Below are 14,708 nucleotides of genomic sequence, written 5' to 3'. Positions count from 1 at the left end.
ACAGACAAGGAATTGGCAGGGCTGTGCTCCAGGGACTGTTCTGCCTTGACTGTCCCAGCTACCAGAGGCGCCAGACCTCCTTGACTTGTGGTGCAGGCTCTGCCTCTCTGTCTCCACACAGGCTGCTCCTTCCTGTGAGTCTTCTCCAGGTGTACCTTAAAAAAACCCTGTGGTCCTAAGGGCTGGGGATTTAGCTCATTGGTTCCACTGCCTGCCTCACAAGCGCAAGGACCCTAGTTTGATCGCCAGTGTCCCCCTGCCAAAAAAAAAAAAACTGTGGCCCTGGATTTAGGGCTAGCCAGATAATCCACCATAGTCTCATCTTGAAATCCTTATATCTGTAAAGACTTACTTCCCAAATAAAGTCACATACCCAGGTCTCAGGGGTCTGGCTATGGCCAAATCTTTTGCAGAGTCACCTTTAGCCCATTACACCACCTTCAGACGTGTCTTAAGGGACATGTGGACAGGACAAAGAGCTGGGCACATGGGCCCAGCAGCTCTTGCGGTGTGAGTTTTCTGTCCATGCCCCAGCCCCACTCTGTACCAGCTTGTCTTCTGCCCACTCCACAGCCCCACCCCTCCCAGCTGCAGTTCCTGTGCCACCTCCTCCAGGAAGCCCTTCCTGAGTCCAGGTCCCCATCTTCTCCCAGTCCTTGGGCTCCCTTGCCAAGTCTCATCTATAGCGTCCTTGGCCCCAGCCTAGGAACCTAAACCTCGAGCTGTCTTAGGTCCTTTCTCCTGCCTTGGGTGGGCACTGTCTCCCCAGTGGGGAGGGAGCTCCTTGAGGGCCAAGGCTGCCTCTGGCTCCTCCCAGCTCCCTACTTGCCTGGTGTGTGGTTGATGCTCAAAACATGACCAGGGTCACCTCTTCCACAAGTTACCAGGCCTCGGAGCTCAGGAGGCTACTAGCTGGACCAGAACCACAGGTGTCTTGGGGCAGAGCTGGAAGGAGCCCACATCTCAGTTAGAGAATCGGAGACACAGGGCCAAGGAAGTGGCTTATCCAAGCCTAATGGCTAGCCAGCTAGGGGCCAGGCTGGCGTCCTGACATCATCCTAGCTCTGTGCTCAAGAACTTTGGTGTCAGACACAAGTTCAAATTCTGGCTCCCCGGGATTCAGTTCCTCATCTGAGAAATGGGCATGAAAATGTAGGGTCTGTACAGAGAGAACGTGAAATAATATGCTCACTAGAGTGTGCCTAGCACATCAGTTCTTACCAATGTATTGGTTAAAACCAGTAATCACTGAAGTTGCTTTAAAAAGTAGTGAAATACCTCGTGTAGGTCCCTTATCTTTGAGCCTGGCCTGCAGCAGAATCTCAGGACTGCTGTGTGGCTTCAAGACTGTTGCTTAACCTTTCTGGGCCTCACTTACTTCTAGATAGTGAGGCAAGTATCAGAGACTATCTCACAGAGTAAGTATGGAGAGCAAATGGCAACTTGTGCACATGACTTGGGAAAAGGCCTGGGATCCAGGAAGGACTAGACAATGTGAACCTGTTACCCTTTCTGCATTCGTCAGAGCTAGGGCATTTCATCTGTGGATGACATGCCCCTTGTCTTGCTGGTTGTTTTAAGGATTAAGGACAAGAGCCTTGCACAGCACCAGGACAGCCAGTGCTTGGCAAGAGAGCAAGAGCATAGTCTTACTTCCCCTGCCTCTGGGAAAACGTCCTCACCCCCAGGCATCTCCGCAGCAAGAGGCCCCGACCACCAGGCGTTGGGTCGCACAGGCTGTTCCATCCACCCTGACAGCCTTTGACATAGTGAAATTGCTTCCCCACGGTGACTCTTTTAAGCACAGAGCTGCTGGCCAGAGCAATTTGCTCCCCATCAATTTTTATTTCCAGGTTTTAAAATAAAATACAGAGAAATAAAGAAAGGGGTGCAGGAGCCCTGAGCGACATGGCACCTGCAATAGCAAACAAGCCAGAACCCCAGACCCGGGAGACCTGCCAGCCTCCTCCAGGCCAGGCCATGGGACTGAGGTGTTCATGATGGGACTGGGCTGGGCTGAGGGACTCCGGGACCACGCGTTTCCAAAGTGCTTTGAACTGGGGAGCTCGGGGTGGGAGTCCTAATGCCAGTTCAGCTTAGAAAGTGCTTCCTGCCAGGCATGGTGGCACAGGCCTGTAATTGCAGCTACTGGGGAAACTGAGGCAGGAGGGTTCCAAGTGTGAGCCCAGCCTGGGCAACTTAGGAATTTAGTGAGACCCTGTCTTGGGGGCGGGGTGGGGGGATGGGGAAGTGGCTCAGTGCAGAGGCTCTCGGCTCAGTCCCCAGCACCGCAGACACAAGCAGTGGCTCCCCTAACGTAACGCTGCAACAGCTCCCAGGCACCACCTTTAACTTTCTCTTTTTAGATTCCACACATAAGTGAAATCATATCACATTTGTCTCTCTGTGTCTGACTTTTTTCACTCTGTATCATGTCCTCCTGGTTCATCCATATTATCACAAATGGCAGGATTTCCTTCTTTTGTGACCAAATTACATTCCATTGTATTTATGTCCCACAATTCCTTCGTGCATTCAGCCGTTGATTGACACCCAGGTTGTTCCTACATCTCAGCTACCATGAACAATGCTGCAGTGGACACGGGGTGCAGATAAGGAAAAGAAATCTTGACACCAACCACAATACAGATGGAACTGATGTCTTTATGCTAAGTGAAATAAGTCAGTCCCCGAAAAGACAAATACTGTCACATGAGATACTTAGAGCAGTCAGACTCGTGTGCCAGAAAGAATAGCAATTAACAGGAGCTGGGGGTAGGGGAGAAAAAAGATGTGTAACAGTTACAGAGTTCTAGTTTTGTAAGATGAAAAGTTTGGAAAATGGATTCTGGTGATGGTGGTACAGACTGAACGTACCGAATGCTACTGAACTAGACAGCTAAAAAGGGGGAAGCCGGGTATGAAGGTGTTCTGTAATCCAATGCTCTGGGAGGCTGAGGCAGAAGGCGCCTTAGTGAGACCCTGTCTCAAAATAAAAAGTAAGGGGCTGGGGATGGAGCTCTATCCAGAGGCCCTGGGTTTAATCCCCAATGCCTTTTTAAAATGAAACATATTGAAGCAGCGTGCTGTGTAGATCAGGCATGCCTCGTATGCCTGAGGCCTTGGGTTGGATCCCTAGCCCCTGAGGGATGATATGTTATTTTACCACAATGTTTAAAAATTAAATTAAGAAAAAGAAAGGAAAAAACCCTCCGAATACCAAAGAACATTGGGCAGAGGATGTAGCCCAGTGGGAGAGAGCTGTCCTAACACACGTGAGGGGCTGGGTTCAATCCTGTCAGCGTCCTTAACCCTCACCACCCTGAGGTAGCGACTCTGTTTCCTGTCCACAGATTGGCAGCCCCAGGCTGGGGTGGGTGTGACTGTGGCTGCGCCTCCTCTCTCCCTCGGTCTCCTTCCACTTCCTTCTTCCCCCTCCAGCTTGTCCCTCCTCCTCCCTTCTTCCTCCCACCTCTTCCTCCCTCCTTCCCTCTCCGTTCTCCTGCACCCCTCCCCTCCACCACCATCACCTCTGGGGTTCCTTCCCCCTGGAAGCCATCCTATTAGGCTGGTTGGCCGCTGTTTTATCCCTGCTAAAAAGGACCGAGGAGTCATAGTCCCGGCACTGGGCTGGGGGTCAGGTGGACTGGGAATTGAGCCCCGGGCCTTCACACTGAGCTACATCCCTAGCCCTTTTCATCCTTTTTTTATTTTGAGAGATCAAGTTGGACTCGGTTCCTGCTCTCAGAAAGCTTATATCCTAGTTGGGGAGAGCACCAGTCGACCTGGGCTCTGATGCCCCTGCCAGTACCATGGCCTCCTCCCCACCACACGCATCTGCCCCCAGACCTGTGGGCGCTGGATACCAGCGTCCCCAAGCCCAGCCTCTTGCCAGTGCTTCCCTAGCCAGCCTGTCCCAGCCCCTACTCTCTCCTGGATCCTGCTGCCTGTGTGGTGGCCTTAACCTCCTAAGCCTCTGTTCCCATCCTGTGCTCTGCACGGCAGTCAGAGTGAGCTTTTGAGGGTCACAAATTTGATCTCAACCTGGGTAACTTAACAAGACCCTGTCTCAGAGGATTTGGGAAGAAGGTCAGCCTGAAGGCCCTATTTCAGTCCCTAGCACCGCTCCCAAAAAATGTCAGCGGGATCTTACCGAGAAGGCAGAAATGAGAAGGCGCAGCCTCTCCACCAGAGGGCGCTGCTAGTACCAAGTCGGCAAGGCAGGACCAGCTTGGCCTGGGAACAGCTGAAAGTTGGAGCGCAAAAGGCAGACATGAGGGCAGGGAAGGAGCTGGGCACAGGTGAGCTGCTGGCAGGAAAGGACGGAAGTGAGCAGACAACTCAGGAAGCTGGGCAGCACTCAGGCCCTGGCCCAGGTGTGACCCAGATTCACAGATGGGCATTTAGGGCAGAAGCTTGGCTAGAACCCAGATCTTTCTGCCGCCTGCAGAGCTGCCATCATGATGCTATGATTAGCCGAAAATCATTTGAGGGCCTGGCTTTGCATGGCCCTCAGAAAAGCATGTTTCTCACCCTCAAGGAGCAGGGATCAGCAGGGACAGCAAAGTCACTTTAACACAGGTTCCCCCTGCAATTGATTGGTTGCAGCTTTCCAGAACACTGAGATCAGTGGCCTCTCCTGCCCTCAGTACTATGATCAGGTAGTAATGTCTGCTATGGGCATGGGCGGTGAGGTGGTGGCTATCCACTCCAGGTCCCCAGTGGATCAAAAGGGAAGGAAGGCCCCTTCCTCTCTCTCTGCAGCCCCAACAGCCAGTCAGGACCCCACCTTTTCCTAACTGCCCTCCCTCTGGGCTCCTCCACCCAACTGTGTGCTTGGAAGGCACAGAGCCAGCACAAGGGGCTTCCCTGAATGTGTCTGTGCCGTCATTCTTCCAGTACCTGTTGCCCACTCCCTGGTACTGCTGCTCGTCCAGATCACTCGTCTCTCACAGAGTCCAGCATGAAGCATTTTCCCAGAGCCACATCATCCCCTCTTCTCCCGAGAGCATGCCACTGCCCCCCAACCTGTGATTGCCTGAAAAGACGCTCAGAGCAGTGTCTGCCACATGTTAACCCTAGCCCACCTGCCGCCCCATGCCCTGCAGCCTGTCCTGGCTTCCTTCTGAGTTGGGTGGGGGTTCTGATGTACCAAGCATTCCCCAGTAGTGTAGGTCAGGGTCCCACAACACCGCAAGAGGGCACACGGAAGACAGAAGGTGTCTATGCTGCCAGGTACCTCCAGCCCATCCCCTCCTACCTCCCGCCAGCCACTGCAGCCCCCCAGAGCTCTCCAGGGTCCTGTGACTCTCATGCCATTGAAGGAGTTCCTCAGAGGAGCTCAGTGATGATGAATGTGGAAAGCATTACTAGCAAGGCACCGGGGCTCAGTGGAGCTGTTTAAAAATGCATCCCTCCCATGTAAATTTCTGCTCCATCAATCCCTATGACATGTCAAACATTGCTATTGTTTCCTGAACAAATTGTACTGCGTGCCCTTCTCTGCAGACTTGTGCATGGGAGCAGAACTGCTCACCACTGCCTGCTGCCTTGCGGGGACCCGGGGCTGCTGGGACAGCAGCTGGCCCGCCTTGCTTCAGAGCAGAAGCCCCGTGCACAGTGCACCCGGGCGAGCGTGCGTGGCGTGACGTGACTGGGTGCAGGCACTGGTGGGAGTGACTGCGCAGGTGCTGCCCACCTGCCCCAACTGCAGGACAGGCGCCCAGGTGGCTGGGGGGAAGGGAAAGGGCACAGGGAATGGAAGGGGGTGAGTGTGCAATGGGGCCACAGAAAGAGAAGAGTTTGTGGGTAAGAGACAAGGTCCAGGGAGGTACTGCAGCTGCCTGAGACAGAAAAGGAGAGCGAGGGCTGTGTGTGACAAGTTAGCTCTACCAGAGCCGATGCCTACGTCCCTGCAGGAAAGGATCCGAGATGTCAGTTCACAGCAGCCTGAGACCCAAGATGAGGCGGGACCAAGTCCTACTGGGCAGTTGTGGGTCATCAGCCTTAGCAGATGGGCGTCTGAATGGCCCACATGAGGGACAGCAGGGAGGGGCAGACGTGGGCCTGCCGGGGACACGTGAGGACAGAGTCAGCAAGGCAGGAGCCCCACTTGTGGGTTGGTGGGGAGAGTGCAGGGGCTGAGTGGAACAGAGCAGGAGGTGGTGCTGTTCACTGCAAAGACGGTCAGGCAGGGAGAGCACGCCCGGGGAGGAGACAGAGACAGACGGAGCCAGCCCTGTGGGAATGGTGGGTTCGCAGACCTGGGTGTGAATTTCATGCTGAGGATCTGAGCTGGGCTGCACGTGGAGTCCCCGGTGCACAGGCTGGAAGATCGTACTCATCATGCAACAGTGGCCTCCGGAGGAGCCACACAGCCCTCCAGCACTGGGCCCTGAGCCACCTGTGCAGAGCAAGCCAGGCTTGGGGCGGGGATGAGGGGCCCTTCTGGGATCTATGAAAGACACACAGTCGGGTATCTGAAGGTCTCAGACAATAGAGACCCCTGCCTCCCATGCTGACCAGCATGGCTGAGTTGCTGGGAGCTCACCCTGTACAGGCTGGTCCGGGTGCAGTCACTGAGACAAGAAGGCGATACTGCTTCTGAGAGCTCATCTGGTAAGAATCACTCCAGATTCCATGGCTGAGCTCTCACACTGCGGAGTCCCCTCTCCCCCAGCCCTATAGCAGGACAACCTGGGATGGGAGAGGTTAGGAGCTCATGCCTTGCCCAGCACACACATGTAGTCCCAGCTACTTGGGAAGCTGAGGCAGGAGGCTCTCTTGAACCTAGAAGTTTGAGGGCAGCCTGCAACATAGTAAGACCCTGTCACATGAAAGAGAGAGAGACAGACAGAGACAGAGAGGACATGCCCTGCACATAATGAAGTTGTGTTTATGTCCCAGCCCTGTGGCTATGTGATCAAGCAAGCAGATGGACCCCCCTGAGCCTCAGCCCCTCCTTTGTCTATAGAATGGAGATAATATGGGTGATGGTCCCATAGTATTGTTGGGGAAAATGGAATAAAACACAGCGCAAAGAGTGTCTAGCACACCTTGTGACACAGAGTCAAGTGCTCACAGCAAGGTAGCTGGGGCAGTGTCTCACCCTTTGCCTGCCCTGGAGCAGGGGTAGAGTGGTTCAGTCTGGGCCTGGCCATGCCCCTGCTGCAGGCTCCTCCACTCACCTTCAATTAGCCTTTGAATTCTCCTACTCGTGTATTTCTTTTTGCCTTTTTGTCAGCGGAAGAAAATTACACTTCTGCCAGCCCTGCCCATCGCTGAAATAAGTACTAGTGGATCCAGTGATGAAGGTCTGATGAGGGCCTCGCGATGCTGGTAACACCAGTGGCTGGGACACTCAGGGGATTGCCTTATATGTCAAGAGGGTGTGACAGCCTGTCCTGGCTGCACCCTGCCGGCCTCAGACAGGCGCCGGTCTCCCTGGACTTGGGGATGTTGGAAAGGGAGCCAGAGACTCCGGACACCCCCGCCCCCACCTCGGTGTCTGCTGCCAAGCAGTTCCCACCGGACTCCAGGCTCCTCCTCAGCCCAGCCAGTGAGTCCCCTACACCGAAGACACTTTGCCAAAGAGCTCCTCCCGGAGACTAGCGAAGTGGCTGAGTGAGTGTTTGTCTGCTCACCGTCAGGAAGCGCTTGGGGGCATGCCAGGTGTCCTGTATCTGTCCTCCAGGTCCACTGTGTCCTCTGAGGAAGGAGGCATCTGGGATGGTTCCTGAGGATTGGACCAGAGTTCGGACAGCGGTTATGGGGTGAGGGGATGAGGTAGCCAGCAGTGAAAGAATCGTTTGGGGAAGTCATGGATAAAGAATATAGAGTCCAGCCAGGCTGTGGACAGCCTAAATTAACACTAAGTATAGGGATGGAGTTAGTTCAGCAGTGGGTAATAGGGAGCCATTGAAGGTTTTTGAACAGAGGATGATCCACCTTAGCCATTGCTTTGGACTTCTTGCCTCTGACCTCTTAATGAGAGCTGTGACAACTAGAAAAACATACTGATACATACCGGCAGGTACCTGCCCAGAGCCTGGAGAGGTAAGGTGGAGCGGTAGCAGGGCCTGAGATGTTCACCTGGAACCCTAGTTTGGCCCTTCTTAGAGTCACCACATGCAATATGAGATCCACTCCCTGACTGACTGGGCTAACCCCATCCCCATCCCACAGCCACCGCACGGCCTGTGCGACCCCAGGAGTCCCAGGAGTCACCCTGCAAGGAGACAGATGTGCTCCTTCCTAGATCGTGGCAGGGGAGGGGAGTTTGTGGAGTGAAGAGGCCCTCAGCCCTGCCTCAAGCGTTCCTTCCTGTCGTGAGCCCCTGCCTGTCAGTTCGTGTGTCTTGGGCTGGCAGCCACAGCGTGTAATGGAAGGAGGTGGTTTACATGGGTAGCCAGCAGTGGGTCCAGGATAGAGCTGGTGGCCAGGCAGGCAGAACAGCAGGTGGGCCAGCACCTGTGGATTGGCTCTGCCACGGGACAGTGCTTGGGGGCTGTGTGTGCCACAAAGCACCAAAAGTTTTAAACCCAGGGACTTGAAGGCCAGCTCTGCCACTTCCCTGCCACAAGGCCTTGGCGTGTTACTTAGCACCACTGAGCTGCTGTTTCCTCATTTGTAACAAGCAGGGCAGGAGTTCTGAGTGCCTACCGGGTAGGTATGTGGTCTCGTTACACAGAGTTATTCATGGCTACGTGCAGATGTGGACACGGCTGCAGCTGTGGAAGACAGATACGGGGAGATCCCTCAAGTGCCCGTGGAGGTGTAGTAGGCTCTAAGCACATCTGATCCCTGCGCCGCCCTCAGGGAGCCCAGCCCACAGGCACCTGAGAGTACAGAGTGCAGGTGGAACCCTAGCCTCCCCTGGGAGGACAGAGAAGGGCAGGGGAAGAGCAGGCGATCCGGGCTGGACCTTCAGGGACTGAACGTGTGTGCAGGAGGAGGCGCTGGGCTCCTTACAGCTGGGCACTGGCCGAGCTGTGAGGTCCCTCGCTCCAGTGCTACTGCCCACCCACCCTGGGAGCGCAGAGGTGGCTCTCCATTTATTATTCTGCCTCGTGCATTGGAGAAGTGGAAGCCCCTGGCTCCTCTGTACTGGACACACATAATTCATGAGGTCATTATCTGGGGGCACTGAAGGACTCACACATCTTCCCTGGTCAGCACTGGTGGCCTGAGAGGGCAGTGAGCCCCAGCGCTGGGGCTCACTGTGAGACCCTTTGCCGAGCCCAGCCCCATCCAGGAAGGGAAGTTGGGCCAGGGTAGGAGTGGAGGCAGCAACTGCTCCCCATCTTGTCCCCCAGGTGCTCACCACCCCATTTCCCTGAGTCTCGGCTGCTTCGGGACCCAGGGTGAAGGGAACTGGACAAGGGGACCTCAGGGGTTCCTCCTGCCCTGACAGCCCACGTGCAATTCTGTATGACACCGAGGCACGAGTGGCCGCATCCAGGGCTCGCCCGTGACCTTCTCCAGTAGCAGGGGTGTCCCCTGTTGCCTCTGGTTCTCCTCTGCCTGGCCCCTTCCCTTTCCCCTTTTGCTCCTCTCCTTTCCCTTTATTCTGAATCTTCTCTGCCTTTCCATTTTTTTCTCCCCACCCTCTTCCTACTCGATTTCGCTCATTCACTCTTTAGGAATGTGAGAAGCATCTCCTCTGTGCTGGGCACTGTCTGTGCCAGCCGGCAGCCCAGCAGGTGCCAACTCTGTCCTCCAGCTTCCCTGCCCCTTTCGTTTGATGGAGGAGGAGGCTGAGGCCGGAAGGCCTGCCTTTGGCTGTTCACCCTGGCCCGGACCTGGGGTCTCTACCCCATACGAGCCCCTCTCTAGGGGGCTCAGTGGCATCGCGTACAGCTCTTCCCTGGGCCGTGTCGCAGTTTTCGCAGCCCAGTAATGCCACATTCACAGTGCCAGTTTGCCAGTGGGTCCCTGCCCGGCCTTCTCCTTCACCCCGGCAGGAAGAGAGTGAATGAGGGCTTTGGCCTCCTTTCCCTGGGACGGCCCGGCTCCCTTTCTGAAGCACCTTCTCCTCTTGGTTTTGAGGCAGCAACTCGGAGAGGCCGAAGGCATGGTGAGCCGCACAGTGTGCAGAGTCCACAGAAACTTAAATTGTGTGAATGGAAATCGGGGACAAGAGGCAGTCACATAAAGGGAAGCAGCCCAGAGCCCCTGGAAATGACATCTTTATGAATAACCACATTTTCTGATTAACTAAGATCTTGGCTCTTTGGGTATAAACATTTCTTTCATTTCATTCATTTGGGATAGAAATATATTCTTCACGGATCCGCCTTCCTGAACCGAGTAGATTGAATGAGAATTAGGTTTTTCATGAAAATTCAGGTTTATTATAAGGAACATAGAATTTAATAGATTTCATAGAAGCTAGGAGCTTTAAAAAGGACCTCAGAAAATATTTAGTGGAGAAGTATTAAAGCGCATTTTTAGCCACAGAGCCCTTATCCACGTATGATCTTATGAAGAAGCCTTGAGCATAAAACAGATATACACGGGCCTACAGTCAATGCAAAGCCTTTTCCTTCTGGCACCTGGTAGTGGGTGGCTGTTTGCCCAGCCCCAGGGCATCTCGAATGGTACCCAGGAGCCAGGACCCACTACAGGCTGCCCACGAAGGGACAGACGAATGAATGAATGGGTGGGTGCGTGCATGGGGCTGTGCAGCCGTGCCGGGCTGGGACAGAAGCCAATGGTCCCAGCGACAAAAGCCAAGCCCCACTAGCACTGTGCTCATCTTGGGAAGAAGGAGACTGGGAGCGGCCTCTCCACGTGGCCTGAAGAAGGGAGCTCCAGGCAGGGATCGGGCAGGCTGGCTCAGCCACCCTTCTACTTCTGTCCTGCTCTCCACCTGGTGACAGGGTTCCCCTGGGACGCAAGAATCCTGGGTCACTCGCCCATCGACTGGAGATTGGATAAAGAAGGGTTTTTTTGTTCTGTTTTTTTGAGACAGGGTCTCACTATGTAGTTGAGACTGACCTGGAACTCACTACGTAGCCCAGGCTGGTCTAGAACTCGCAGAGATCCTCCTGCCTCAACCTCCTGGGTGCTGGGATTACAGGCGTGCGCCACCATGCCCGGCATGTTTTTATATATATATAAAATGGAATACTACTCGTCATAAAGTACGAGAAACTAGAGATAATTTATAGCTAAGTGGATACATATTGGGGCCATACTCTTTCTTTCTTTTCTTTTTCTTTGTCTTTTTGGTACCAGGGATCAAACTCAGGACCTTAAGCTTGCAAGGCAGGCTCTGGAACCACTGGGCTAAGTGCCCGGCTTAAGGCCATAGTCTTAAGTGAAATTAATAAGACACACGTATAAATCCTGAATAGGTTCTCTGGTGTGAAAAACTAAAAGTGCAAATAAGGATCAAAATATATAGTTGATATTGCGTAGTAAGAAGAAAGGGTCTAAAATAGTATAGAGAGTGGGAGAGGTAGGGGAAAGGGAAAAAAGGAAAAGAAAAAATATGTGAAAAGGAAAAACAAGGAAATGATGTCTTTTTAAACTGGGAAGGGTGGAGGGGCTGAAGGGAGGGCTGGGGAATGGGGAAAATAAGAGCCAAGATAAGGCATGTAAAGGTACAAGATCCCAGTGATGAGTGGATACCTAAAATTGTATACCTAAAACGTACCGATAAACTTAATGAAGATTTAAAAAGGCATGTGGACCAGCTGTGATACTGCAGTCTAATAAATGCTATGCTAGAAGCAAGGAAAAAAAAAGAATCCGGGGCCTCAGTTGAGTGATCTATGAGGTGGGCAGCAGGACCTATCTTCCTCATCACATGGACGGCAGCAAGGATAAAATGAGGTCACAGTAAACATGGATGTTCTTTGAAAACATAAAAGGTCTGACACGGTCGAGGCTGCCAGCGGTCACGGTTATTGCCGTGGCCGCCAGCATAGGGCCAGCCCATCCTCCTTTAGTCTCTTGCCTGCTGCTGATGGATGGATGCTCAGTTTTGGCTTATCCCCAGCAATCATAAGAAGGATCCAAGGCAGACTCTGCTGAACCCATGGTGGTCAAGAGCCACCCCTAGCAAGTCCCTGTGGCTGGGGACAGGGTAGGCAGCTGGGTTCTGGACCATTTGGTCCAGCTGGCAAATGAGCCCAAGAAGGGTAGAGATGGGTGGTAGCCTGCGTCTCAAAGCGAAGGTGGCCAGGCAGGTGATGGCCTGCTCTGTGATGCATTAGATTATTCCTAGGGTCAAAGGGCACAACCAGAAATCCCCCCCAGACCCCCAATCCCCAGCAGCACATCTGACTTGGAAGCTTTGGTGGAGGGAATCACCAGAAGGATCCACCGGATGGCCGAAGCCACACCACACCCACTTTCCTTTGCAGTGCTTTGCAGATCTGCAGGTTGTGATCCCAGGCCCGGGGTCTCCCCTGCACCCCGTGAGTGTCTGCAGAGGGTAAGCCCCACCCTGGGGCTGGCATGAGGCCAGGAACCGTGGAAGGACTGGGCACTTAGAGCTCTGCTTTCCTAGATAAAGTGAGAGCAGTATGGCTCTAGGGAGTCTGGCTGGGCCACAGGAGCCGTGTGGGAGAAACAGGTTTCCTGTGGCCCTTTCCTGGCAAGGGTCACAGCCTCAGCTGGGCTGGCGGTAACGACTTCCTGTCCTCACCACTGCAGGCCACAGACAATGACGTGGGCACCTTTGGGGAAGTCAGCTACTTCTTCAGTGACGACCCTGACAGGTAAGACCCCTACTCCCAGCCCCTCTGCCACCCAGAGTATCCATCTGGCGAACTCCTTAGGGAGGGCACTAGGCTCACTGGCTGGAGCACTGGACTGGGAGTCAGTACCCATGGGCGCGGTTGCCAGTTTGGCCCTGATTGCAGCTCAGAGTTCCCCAGGTCCCCTAAACACTCTGGACAGAGTTTCTCTCACCCTGAAATACAGCCTTTGGCTTCAGGCATGGAGAAGAATGTGTGTCTGTGAGGCCTGGCAGCACCAGCCATTTAGGGTGACCAGCTCACCACTATCAGCAGCAACAGCTCACACGCAGGAGGCTGACTGTGTGCCAGGCGCTTTGCCAAGTGATTTACACGCACCCTTTTGTGTAACCCTCACAGCCAAAGGCTAGAGGCACTCAGTGCTGGGCCCTCTTGCCATTTCCACCTTACAGCTATTTGCCCGGAGTCACAGGGCCAGGCCTCTGCATGTGACCTCACTGATACCAGCAGGGCCTCCAACAGGAGGGGGCTCTCCATGTGCAGCAACAATTATGTGGGCAACTTGCCTCATTGCCTGAGCTGTGCCAGCCTTGCCCTGTCAGTCATACCCAGTGGTGACAGCACTGGGCCATCTCTTCCCCCTTGTATTAGATTAATCTGAACGAAGGGAGGCCCTCTCTCTCTCTCTCTCTCTCTCTCTCTCTCTCTCTTCCTCCCTCACTTTCTTCTTACTTTCTTTCTTTCTTTTTCTTCTGATTCTCCTGGCACAGCCTCCCAGAGTGCCAGGATTGCTGATGGGTAGGCACCACCATGCCCAGCTAGGCCATCTCATTTTTAACATGTTCAAGGCCAGGCTGAACTAGACAGCAGGTCTGCTTCTAAAAATGAAGAGTCAGATGCATTTGGAGGCTGGCAGAATGAGCAGGACAGTGGCTGTCAGCTCAGATCCCTGGCCTGTCAGTGTAGGTGATCAAGAACAGCCTGGGACACTGCCGGGTGCATTGTTGGTGTCCTCTGCCACTGTGTGATGAGGTTCTCAGTGTGAGAGGAAGAGACCAGCTGTGGCTGAATGCACAGGGAGCCCTGGCCCTTGGGTGCAGGGGCTTGACCCAGTCATTCTGGATTTCTCATCTCTTCCTGGGGCTTCCGTGCCTTAGAACTGGGCCCTTCCAGACTTGATGGCTGGCAGCTGTGGACCAGGGCAGAGCTCACACACATGAACTGAGCTCAGTTGAAACTTCTGAGGGGACATTTAGAGGTGGCACTTGGAGGACTCTTCTAGCTGGCCCTTGCTGCCCCTGAAGGACGCTGCCAGCCTCCTCCCTGAGCCTCAGTCCTCAGGCAGATGACCAGCATGGCTCCCAAGAGAGGCGCAGCCACCCCTCCCCTTGTGGGATACTCTGCTGCCATCCTAGAGCGTTGTGGTACAAAACTGTCCTGGAGGCAGAATTTCTGTCCCTCCAGTTCTCCAGTACCTGAACATCTCCAGTTGGCAGAGACTCCTGCTCGGGGCAAGTGGGCCATTCTACCGGGGCTCCCTCCTTGGTGAAACACGCTCATCCATAAGCCTGCTCTGAACCTGGGCATCTTTCTGCCTCTTTCCTTTTGACACAGGTTCTTGCTGGACAAGGACACGGGACTCATCCTGCTGATCGCCAAACTGGACTTTGAGCTCATCCAGCGCTTCACCCTGACAGTCATTGCCCGGGATGGGGGTGGTGAGGAGACCACAGGCAGAGTCCGCATCAATGTGCTGGATGTCAACGACAATGTGCCCACCTTCCAGAAGGACGCCTACGTGGGTGCCCTGCGAGAGAATGAGCCCTCTGTCACGCAGCTGGTGCGGCTACGGGTAAGGGGTCCGGGAGCCCCGTGTGGCCGTCTGTCTGGCCTTCACCCCTAGGCATTCCTCCTGGCTGCTCAGGAAGCCACAGAGAGGGGCGCTAACCACCCACCCACCAAGGTTTGGGGGTCAAACTTTTGGTGTCTGTTAGGCCTCCT

The 14,708-nt window shown here is 54.3% G+C and overlaps 1 protein-coding gene across 7 annotated transcripts in view; it reads left to right on the top strand.

The window, feature by feature from the left end:
• The window catches only part of Cdh23 (cadherin related 23), a 336,018-nt gene that overhangs the window by 197,991 nt on the left and 123,319 nt on the right, over nucleotides 1-14,708 (top strand). For all 7 annotated transcript variants that reach the window (XM_010606319.3, XM_010606337.3, XM_010606311.3 and 4 more), the window contains 2 exons: nucleotides 12,664-12,728; nucleotides 14,322-14,559. In XM_010606319.3, coding sequence (XP_010604621.1) covers nucleotides 12,664-12,728; nucleotides 14,322-14,559 — 303 coding nt within the window. The remainder of the gene's footprint in view (nucleotides 1-12,663; nucleotides 12,729-14,321; nucleotides 14,560-14,708) is intronic.

Source organism: Fukomys damarensis, unplaced genomic scaffold, assembly GCF_012274545.1.
Source record: "Fukomys damarensis isolate Sample0158 unplaced genomic scaffold, DMR_v1.0_HiC HiC_scaffold_20, whole genome shotgun sequence".
In the NCBI taxonomy this organism is placed as follows: domain Eukaryota; kingdom Metazoa; phylum Chordata; class Mammalia; order Rodentia; family Bathyergidae; genus Fukomys; species Fukomys damarensis.
This window is presented reverse-complemented; position numbering and strand designations above follow the sequence as displayed.